General features: G+C 47.8%; 1 protein-coding gene across 1 annotated transcript in view; it reads right to left on the reverse strand.

The window, feature by feature from the left end:
* Window positions 1-293: 293 nt before the first annotated feature.
* The window catches only part of slc75a1 (solute carrier family 75 member 1), a 53,957-nt gene continuing 42,886 nt past the window's right edge, over window positions 294-11,364 (reverse strand). The window contains exons 10-13 of the mRNA XM_085974539.1: window positions 10,514-10,604; window positions 7,101-7,148; window positions 4,382-4,471; window positions 294-2,876 (exon numbers count right to left, since the gene is read on the reverse strand). Of these exons, the coding sequence (XP_085830665.1) occupies window positions 2,773-2,876; window positions 4,382-4,471; window positions 7,101-7,148; window positions 10,514-10,604 (333 nt within the window). The 3' untranslated portion in view covers window positions 294-2,772. The remainder of the gene's footprint in view (window positions 2,877-4,381; window positions 4,472-7,100; window positions 7,149-10,513; window positions 10,605-11,364) is intronic.

Here is an 11,364-nt window from a genome sequence, read left to right on the forward strand (position 1 = left end):
AGGGGACACAGGATAAAACGAGGACAAGACAAGGTGACGCAGGATACAATGAGACAAAGGTTAAAACCCATAAAAGATAAATTTAGGATGATTAACAGGCCATTCTTCACATGGAGTGGACTCCTGGGTAGGCCAGTGGAGACAAATACCCTGGAATAATTTAAGAAACCGTTGGATGCTATGATTGGCAAGAGGGGAGGGGAAAAACTATAAGTTGTTTCTATATGGTTGAGGTAGGATAGCCTCCCTCCTCTATCTCTCTTGTGAAGGCAGCTGTCTTGTGTACAAAGAAGTAAAACGGGTAAAAGTTTATTTAAAATTGTGTACAAAACAATGCAACTTGGTATTTCAGTTAATGGTGCCAAAATACTGCAATATAGACTAGCTACATAACACATATCTACATTTGTTTTTAAGTGAACCTTTCAATTAATATGAAAACCGTAATGGCTGATTTTTCAGCTGGGCACTGCTGGTTTTAGGATTAATCTTAACTAGGACAACTGATTTATTTTCACTCTCAAACCAGTATTTCCACTGTCTCCAGGGCTTTCTCATAAAATTGCAGTACTCAAATTCACCAGAGTTATTGGATGAGGTTGTCGTATCAACTCACTTGCCCTTTACCTAACCTTTCATTGATTTCACCATCAACTAATAGATTTAAGAAACAACTTACATTCATATAGCGCCTTTAACCATAGGAAAACGTCCCAAAGCACTTCACAGAGGCACACTCAGGCAAAAATTGACACCAAGCCAAGGAAGGAGTGATTAGAAGGGGTGACTAAAATGCTTGGTCAAGAGGTAGGTATTAAGGAGGTGAGAGGTAGAGAGATCGAGGTTGAGCGAGGGAAGTCCAGAGCTTAGGGCCTAGGTAGCTGAAGGTACAGCCACCAATGGTGGGGTGAAGGATGACAGTGCAGCACTCCCTCAGTAATGCTCTGGAGTGTCGACCTAGATTAGGTGATCAAGTCTCTGGAGTGAAGCTTGAACCCACAAGCTTCTGACTCGGAGACAGGACCTGCTACCAACTGAGCCACAGCTTACACCGAAAGAGACACATTTCCCAGTGATCAGCTGGTGAAGGTACAAATAGCTGAACCCCTACAGACCAGAATGAGCCCAGGTTCGTTCCTCTCATGAATAATTATGGGAACAATGGACAGCTATGAAATGGTACCCCATACTAGGAGGTAATGTATTCACAAGACAAGGGAAGAAATTTGGCAAGACAAAAGGAGAAGAGATGAGATAATTTTGCCAAATCAAAATGGTCATCCAAGGGAATCAAGCGCAGTCTGACCGATTCTCGATTCCTTCAAATGACTTAAGTGATTTGGTAAATGTATCCTTTTTCTGGTAAATTCCTTCCCTCGTTTCTTTAATCTTTGCTTGTTCAGTTATTTGGATTCTAACATCCTGTATTATCTTTCAGCAGACAAGTACTAAACAGCAACAGTAAAACTGTAATGGCAGTGAGTGGAAACCATGGAGTATAAGGTGCACAGGTGGAAGTTGGTTCCCGATCTCAGCCAGTGAGGCCAGAGTTCCCCATCTCGGCCAGTGAGGCCAGAGTTCCCGATCTCGGCCAGTGAGGCCAGAGTTCCCGATCTCGGCCAGTGAGGCCAGAGTTCCCGATCTCGGCCAGTGTTCCCCATCTCGGCCCGTGAGGCCAGAGTTCCCCATCTCGGCCAGTGAGGCCAGAGTTCCCCAGTGAGGCCAGAGTTCCCCATCTCGGCCAGTGAGGCCAGAGTTCCCCAGTGAGGCCAGAGTTCCCCATCTCGGCCAGTGAGGCCAGAGTTCCCCATCTCGGCCCGTGAGGCCAGACTTCCCCATCTCGGCCCGTGAGGCCAGAGTTCCCCATCTCGGCCAGTGATGCCAGAGTTCCCCATCTCGGCCAGTGATGCCAGAGGCAACTGCAAGAGGGAGGAGACTTCTGAAAAGGGGAAGCAACAATGAAAAGGAGAGACGTCCTGAAAACAGGAAGGGATTTTTTTTTAAATAAATATTTTTTTCCTTGATTTTTTTTTATATTCATCAAGAACTCCCAGTTTAGGTACAGCAGTAATTAGATGCAAGTAAAACACCTTCTGCACTGTTAACATATCTCAGCCCCAACCTTAGAAGAGCAGCCCTTACTGCACCACTACAGCCTCTCTTAGCGAGACTGACCTGCGGGGAGGGAGGGAGGGAATTAACTGTGTGCCCACACCCAGCAGTAACTGGGCTGAGACGGATTCAAACTCATGTCCAGTAGCAGGATTTTCGCCAACAGTGGACACAGGAGCCAGAAGTGAAAGGGTTGAAGTATCACCCACTGCACCACCTAATCTTCCAAATCACGCACCCTTAACCTCAACAAAAGATTAACCATAAGCTTCGATAACGCCCTGAAAACAGTGACACAGAGTCCCACCCAAGGAGGCAGAATAAATAACCCACAAGAGTTGCCCGGCAGAAGGAGAAATACATTTTAAAAACCCTTGAACGTAAATGATTCAATTCAGTCAAGTCGCTTACTCTATGGAACCATTCCCCGTACTCCCAATATCAGTTACACATTAAATATCACATTTCTTTAAGACATATTTTTCCTGATGTTCATTTGCTGTGATATTCCCAGCCGAGGTTAAGTAAATATGACCAGCTTTTTTTTTGTTAAACTCGGCTTGCTGTTACGCCCAGAGTGAATGCAGTGTCGTCCTCCCTTTATGGTTGATGTGGGTCGCACTTTGCTCCTTCTGGTCCTCCTCGCTTTTCTTCAGGTCCTCACTCCGTTTTCTTCGCTTTGGGAATTGTAAGGAGTGCGAGCGGGAGGAGGAAGGCGGCGCTGGTTGCGGTGAAACACACCTCTGCCCCCGCCAGCCAGTAAACTGCAAGCACAACACCAGACCATTCAATCTCGTCAGGACCTTCGCCTCCTGTTAGTCACAGCCCACAAACATCACACCTCCCAACCAGCCCAATTTAATCAGGGAGATCGCAATCTAGACGGTCCCCGTCACGACATCAGAGCGGCATTCCTTATCTTTATTTTAAATGTTCTTGCGCTATTACTTGTTTTGAAATTCCTCCATGGCCTCGCCCCTCCCTATCTCTAACCTCTTCCAGCCCTACAACCCTCCGAGATATCTGCGCTCCTCCAATATTTGGCCTCTTGTGCACCTCTGATTTTAATCGCCCCACCATTGGCAGCCGTGCCTTCAGTTGCCGAGGCCCTAAGCTCTGGAATTCCCTCCCTGAATCTCTCCATCTCTCTCCTCCTTTAAGACTCTCCCTATAACTTACCTCTTTGACCGAGCTCTGTCCTAATATCTCATGGCTTGGTTTCAAATATTGTTTGATAATTGCACCTTGGGACATTTTACGACGGTAAAGGCAAAATATAAATGCAAGTTGTTGCTATTGCAACCCTCGCGGCTTCTCTTGGGAGTTACAGGCTCTTTGGTATGTGTTTCATTTCACACTTGGCTAACATTTGTGCAGCTTATATAATAGAGGACTGCACTGAAAGTTGGAATTGAAAGCCCATTTCTTTGGTCAATCGACAGTTCTGTGAACGTGATCGTATTCGGGTTTCTTCACTAACCGATTTTATTTTATCTTCTCCAAGCAAGAAAAGAAAATAATTCAAATAAATCATAAAACACAACAGTGCTTGTAAAATTATCCCCAAAAGTAATATTCACCGTGGGAACAATTAATCGCTTATAAAAGAGATAAACATTTATTAATTATAAAGAGTACATAGGAACAATTCTGGCCTCTGGAACATCCCCAATTTTAATCGCTCCACTGTTAGCGGCCGTGCCTTCAGCTGCCGAGGCCCTAAGCTCTGGAATTCCCTCCCTAAACCTCTCCGCCTCTCTCTCCTCCTTTAAGTCAATCCTTAAAACCTGCCTCTTTGACCAAGTCACCTGTCCTAATTTCTCCTTATGTGGCTCGGTGTCAAATTTTGTCTGATAACGCTCCTGTGAAGCGCTTGGGACTATTTTACTACATTAAAGGTGCTGTAGTTGTTGTTGTTAAAAAGGAGCAGACCATTCAGCCCCTCGAGCCTCTACAATCAGATCAATTAGACCTCAACCCAATTTACCTGCCTTAACTCCATACTGGACCTAAAAAAAAACCTCCGATAATGTTAATGAAATCCCATTTTGGACTCGCGCTGATATTCGCTAAAAGCGATCAGCAGGAATTTCTCCCCAGTATCTACCTTTAATGATAATCATATTATTATAATCAATTATAGAATAGTACAGCATAGAAGGAGGCCGTTCGGCCCATCGAGTCTGCGCCGGCTCTTTTGAATCCAGTTAGTCCCACTCCCCCTGCTCGCTCTTTAATCTTTACAAATGAATCTTGTCTAGTTTCTCACCGGTAGCCGCTAGGATTGGTCCCAAAGCTCGAGCCAGAGCCCCCAGACTGCGAAGAATCCCCATCACGGTTCCTTTTTGATTAGCTGCACCTGAAAAAAAAAAACCCAAACAAGCCGCGTTTTATTTCAACTTGTATTTTTCTCCGTCCTCGACCAATTTTCTCAACCTCCTCCTCCACTGGAGCTAATGGTCCCTTCTTCAATGGTCAGCCTTGGCTCAACCGGTAGTACCCTCGTCTCGAGTCAGAAGGTCGTGCAGACTCATAAGAACATAAGAAATAGGAGCAGGAATCGGCCACACGGCCCCTCGAGCCTGCTCCACCATTCAATAAGGTCATGGCTGATCTTCGACCTCATCTCCACTTTCCCGCCCGATCCCCATATCCCGTGATTCCCCTACAGTCCAAAAATCTATCGATCTCAGCTTTGAATATACTCAACGACTCAGCATCCACAACCCTCTGGGGTAGAGAATTCCAAAGATTCACAACCCTCTTAAGTGAAGAAATTTCTCATCTCAGTCCTGAATGGCCTTATTCTGAGACTGTGACACTAGTTCTAGACTCTCTGGCCAGGGGAAACATCCTCCCAGCATTACCCTGTCAAGCCCTGTAAGAATTTTGTACGTGACTCAAGTACCTAATCTAGGCTGACGCTCCAGTGCAGTACGGAGGGAGCGCTGGACTGTCGGAAGGGGTCGACCACTGGGTGAGACGGTAAACCCAGGCCGTATCAGGCAGCGCATTCCAAATCCTAACCACCCGTTGCATAAAAAGGTTTTTCCTCAGGTCGCCTCTGGTTCTTTTGCCAATCACCTTAAATCTGTGCCCTCTGGTTATGGACCCTTCAGCCATTGGAAACAGTTTCTCTTTATTTACTCTACCTAAACCCTTCATGATGTCAAACACCTCTATCAAATCTCCTCTTAGCCTTCTCTGCTCAGTTGTATCATAGAAAATTGCAAGGGTTCAAGAAGGCGGCCCACCACCACCACCTTCTCGGGGCCACTAGGGATATCGGCAATAACTAGCGGCCTTGCCAGCGATGCTCACATCCCGTCATCTTGATATCCCCTCGTATCTCTACCGGAGCAACACCTTAACTTAAAACTTAAAAACGGTTCTTTATTTCCAGATCAAAAAGAAGATTTGGTGACTTTAAAAAAAGAAATTTAAGCCAGGATTTTCCTCGGGGTTTCTCCCCATCGGCCGGCGTAACTTCAGCAGAAACCCCCTTTTCGCAGGTGTCTGGGGCGGGGGGGGGGGGGTTTCCGCCTATCTTACACCTAAAGCTACGGCGGCCAATCGAGAGCCCCCTGCAAGGAAATTTCCAGTGATAATCACAGAAACCCCACAGTGCAGATAGAGGCCATTTCGGCCCATCGAGCCTGCACCGACACATATCCCACCCAATTCCCCGCAACCCCTACACCAACACATATCCCACCCTATCCCCGTAACCCCACGTATTTAATCCCCCTAACACTAAGGGTCAATTTATCATAGCCAATCAACCTAACCCGCACATCTTTGGACTGTGGGAGGAAACCGGAGCACCTTTGGCTGCAGAAACTGGGAGGAAAGTTTACACTGGAGGGGGTGGGGGGTGGGGGGGGGGGGGGAAGGTGGCTCCCGGGAGAAATTATTGAAGAATAATCATTTTTGTTAACTAAAGGTATTAAAGGGTTATGGGGCAAAGGCGGGTAGATGGAGTTAGATCGCAGTTCAGCCATGATCTCACTGAATGGCGGAACATGCTCGAGGGACTGAATGGCCTCCTCCTGATCCTATAATAGTCAAGATTCAAAGCAATACAGAAAAAACAAACTCCAAAAACACATTTAACATAATGTAAAAGTTTGTAAGTTGGGCGCAGACTCGAGCTTTTTTTTTTTTATTCGTTCATGGGATGTAAGTGTCGCTGGCAAGGCCAGCATTTATTGCCCATCCCTAATGGCTCTTGAGAAGGTGGTGGTGAGCCGCCTTCTTGAACCGCTGCAGTCCCTCTGGTGAAGGTACTCCCACAGTGCTGTTAGGGAGGGCGTTCCAGGATTTTGACCCAGCGACAATGAAGGATCGGCGATATACTTCCAAGTCAGGATGGTGTGTGACTTGGAGGGGATCTTGGAGGGGGTGGTGTTCCCATGCAGCTGCTGCCCTTGTCCTTCTAGGTGGAAGAGGTCGCGGGTTTGGGAGGTGCTGCCAAAGAAGCTTTGGCGAGTTGCTGCAGTGCATCTTGTAGATGGTACACACTGCAGCCACGGTGCGCCGGTGGTGGAGGGAGTGAATGTTTAAGGTGGTGGATGGGGTGCCAATCAAGCGAGCTGCTTTGTCCTGGATGGTGTCGAGCTTCTTGAGTCTTGTTGGAGCTGCACTCATCCAGGCAAGTGGAGAGTATTCCATCACACTCCTTACTTGTGCCTTGTAGATGGTGGAAAGTAAGGAAGTACAATGTGTAGAATTGAGTGCCCAGGGGGTGATGGTGGTGAGTGGGTAGTACCAGCAAATTGAAGGAGGAGATGGATAGATACTTAACAGGAAAAGCAATTGAGGAGTATGAGGAAAGAGTGGGGTATCAGATTTTTTTTTTTTAAACTTTGTGACAATCCAGGGAGATGCGAGTTGTCCCTTCTGATCCTCCTCGTTCCTACGTTCGAAGCACTGAAAAGTGGTGGATATTTTGACTAGGTCTAAAGCACGCAGATCTGATGCAGACTTACCATATCCCGACACCAGGGCAGACAGGCAGGGAATTACTATGGCAGCGGCTGGAAGAGAATAAAATAGTCACAGCATCAATATCATCCTGAATGAAGATCCGCCGACCTGCACTGAAGGCTCCTTCCCCACCTTCATCGTAAGGGGTTATGGGAGCCCATAAAACTCTCCCGCCGTCTGGGACTAACCATCGTCGGCTGGTATAAAGATGGCTATGGCCATGGAATGTCGCGACCAATGTTCCGCCTAACTTTTTTTTGGGTGCGAGGACCTTTCACAGTTGCGCGCCTGCGCGAAATTTAACATTTGAAAAGCTGGACCCAGGCTGTGCGGAGCGGGACCGGCAGAGAGTTGCGTGGCCACGCAGCTTAAGAGAGAACGTTGGTCGTGACCTGTCAAACTGTTAATCAGCCCGCGAATCCTTCCCACTGTTCGCCAAGGGGGAAAGAGCGAAGATACGAAAACGGCAACAACCAGCCCATCTAACACATCGATACCGGGTTCCATCTGTCTGTGGTTTGCTCGTTAAGATTATTTATTATATATTTCAACAAACAAGATCTGCTGGGGAGGGGGGAGGGGGGGTTGGAGAGAGGAAAGATGGGGATGGGGGGGTACGCGGCTGCAGATTATCATAGAGTCATAACATAAAAACATAGAAGATAGGAGCAGGAGTCAGCCATTCGGCCCCTCGAGCCTGCTCCGCCATTCAATGAGATCATGGCTGATCATCCAAATTCAGTACCCTGTCCCTGCCTTCTCCCCATATCCCTTGATCCCTTTAGCCTTAAGAAATATATCTAACTCCTTCTTGAATATATTTAATGAATTGGCCTCTACTGCCTTCTGTGGCAGAGAATTCCACAGGTTCACCACTCTCTGGGTGAAGAAATTCCTCCTCATCTCAGTCCTAAATGGCTTACCCCTTATCCTTAGACTGTGACCCCTGGTTCTGGACTCCCCTGCCATCGGGAACATCCTTCCTGCATCTAGTCTGTCTAGTCCTGTTAGAATTTTATAAGTCTCAACTTAACGGCACAGAAGGAGGCCATTCGGCCCATCGTGTCCGCACCGGCTCTCTGTAGAGCAATCCAGTCAGTCCCATTCCCCCGCTCTATTCCTGTAGCCCTGCAAGTTTATTTCCCTCAAGTGCCTATCCAGTCTCCCCTTGAAAACATTGAGTGTCTCCGCTTCCACCACTTCCGTCGGCAGCGAGTTCCAGGTCATCACCACTCGCTGTGTAAAAAAGTTTTTCCTCACGTCCCCCCTGTATCTCTTGACCAAAACCTTAAATCTGTGTCCCCTAGTCCTTGTACCATCAACTAGTGGGAACAGCCGTTCCCTGTCTAGCCTAACCAAACCCGTCATAATCTTGTCCACCTCTATCAAATCACCCCTCAACCTCCTTTGCTCCAATGAAAACAAATCCAGTTTCTCCAACCTGTCCTTGTAGCTAAGATCCCCCCCATCCCCGGAACCATTCTGGTAAATCTCCTCTGCACCCTCTCAAGGGCCTTCACATCCTTCCTAAAGTGTGGTGAGCAGAACTGGACGCAATACTCGGCGCCACCACTGTACCAGGGAGGAGCAAGGCTGCGCTCCCCTGGATCTCAGCCTGCCAACAATTCACTATTTAGGCTGGCGCCGCAACAATGGACACCTGGGTGAGGTACCGCGGGGCAAAATGTGCCCGTTGACCTCAACTGAGATGGGACGACAGCTACAAATGGTATTGCTATTCTCCGTTCTTATCTGACTGGGTCTGGAAGGTATGGCTGGCGGGAGGGTCGGTAACCAGAGGACACAGAGTTAAGGTAATCGGCCAAAGAACCAGAGGGGAGGCGAGGAGAAATGTTTTTCATGCAGTGAGTTGTGATGATCCAGGAACGCGCAGCCAGAAAGGGCGGTGGAAGCAGATTCAATAGGAACTTTCAAAAAGAGGAATTGGATAAATACTTGGAAAAAAGAATAAAAGTTACAGGGCTACGGGGAAAGAGCAAGGGGTTGTGGTTTTGAGACTGGTTGGAGAGCTCTTTCAAAGAGCCGGCACAGGCACGATGGGCCGAATGGCCTCCTTCTGTGCTGTATCATTCTATGATTCTGGCACAAAATTGTGATACTTGGGGAGCAAATCTCGCTTGAACCAAGTTTTAGAAAGTCACCGGAATTGGTCACAGGATGTCCGGCTTGATCCTATGACCTCCTCCGGTGCGGCGACCCTGCCGTCTCCTTGCAGGGAAGTGTTTCCTTGTGAGAATATTCCAGGGACGGCCAGCAGGGAGCAGCGTTTATTAAGCTTTGGGCCAAGGGCCCTGAAAATTTCCCAGAGGATCCATCATAGAATCGCTTTGAAAGACCAGTCCAATTTAGTCCCGCACTCTAGCGTTTTCTCCATAACCCTGCAAATTAGTCCTCCTCAAGCACACGTCCAATTGCCTTTTGAAAGTTCTCTACGTCTAGCCTGTCAAACCCTTTCATAATTTTAAAGACCTCTATCAGGTCATCCCTCAATCTTTTCATTCCTAGAGAAAAGAGCCCCAGCCTGTTCGATCTTTCCTGATCGTTATAACCTCTCGGTTCTGGAATCATTCCAGTAAACCTTTATTGCACCTTCTCCAGTGCCCCCAATTAATGTTGGGGGGCGGTGGGGTGTATTATACAGGCCGAATGATGAAAGAGATTATATAAAAATGGTGAAAGGACAGATTAATCCCTTGGGTCAAACAGTTCCGATGAAGGGTCTAACCCGCGAAGTTATCCCATCTCTTTCCAGCATTTTCTGTTCTTTTATTTCATTTTCTTTAAAAAAAATCTCTTGCCTAAGAAATGTGCCAATCTCCGTATAGGTTTACAGTGAAGCCAATCCAACAATCCCTGCTTTTCAAGTAAAAGCTTATTTTACTCATCGAAAACTGCTGCCCGTGTCCTAACTCGCACCAAGTCCCGTTCATCGCTTGCTGACCTACATTGGCTCTCGGTCTGACAACACCTCGATGTTAAAATTCTCATCCTTCTGTTCAAATCCCTCCACGACCTCGCCCCTCCCTATCTCTGTAATCTCCTTCAGTCCTACAACCAACCCCCCCCCCGCACCCAGAGATATCTATGCTCCTCCAATTCTGGCCTCTTGTGCATCCCCCTACTCCCTTCACATTGGCGGCCGTGCCTTCAGCTGCCGAGGCCCCAAGCTCTGGAATTCCCTCCCTAACCCGCTCCGCCTCTCCCTCCTCCTTTAAGACGCTGCTTAAAACCTACCTCTTTGACCAAGCGTTTGGTCACCTGTCCTAATATCTCCATCTTTAGATTGGTGTCGATTATTGTTTGAAACGCTCCTGTGAAGCACCTTGAAGCGGTTTACTACATTAAAAGGTGCTATACAAATGCAAGTTGTTGTTGCTATTTCTAGGCGACTTACCGAATGAGTAGAAGAGGAGTCCGATGTACAGGGCGGTCACGGAGCCGGCCCAGCCAATGATGAGAAAAGCCGGGATCAGCAGGGCCATTGCCTGAATAGGAAATACGTCGCGAGAAAAAATGAGTCCTTTTCACCGCTGGTCACACATTTACTGAGCTCGTGTGTCAGAGCTCCCCCTGATTGCTCAACTGGCTATGGGAGTGAATCGCTGAGTCACACCGAGCTGGAGGACTCCAGCTTTGACTCCCAGTCCCACCTGGGTTAGCAGGTCTCGGACACTGCCGCATTCGAGATGCAACACCAGAACATAAGAATCAGGAGCAGGAGTCGGCCATTCGGCCCCTCGAGCCTGCTCCGCCATTCAATAAGATCATGGCTGATCATCCACCTCAACTCCACTTTCCCGCCCGATCCCCATATCCCTCGATTCATCTAGAGTCCAACAATCTATCGATCTCCGCCTTGAATATACTCAAAGACTCAGCATTCACAGCCCTCTGGGGTAAGAATTCCAAAGATTTCACAACCCTCTGAGTGAAGAAATTCCTCCTCATCTCAGTCCTAAATGGCCGACCCCTTATCCTGAGACTGTGACCCCTAGTTCTAGACACTCCAGCCAGGGGAAACAACCTCTCAGCATCTACCCTGTCAATCCCCTTCAGAATCTTATATGTTTTAATGAGATCACCCCTCATTCTTCTAAACTCCAGAGAGTATCGGCCCAGAGTTATAGGCAACGGTTAGATTCAGCGACTCCGGTTTAGGGAGAGGGGCGGAACGGGGCGGGGAAACAAATCAGCCATTGTTGTCACTCCTGACTTCTTCTGGAACCGCATGTTGTGGGCAGTGGG

The sequence above is a fragment of the Somniosus microcephalus genome, chromosome 1 (assembly GCF_052327205.1).
Source record: "Somniosus microcephalus isolate GS21.2 chromosome 1, FLI_Smic_1.0, whole genome shotgun sequence".
NCBI lineage: Eukaryota > Metazoa > Chordata > Chondrichthyes > Squaliformes > Somniosidae > Somniosus > Somniosus microcephalus.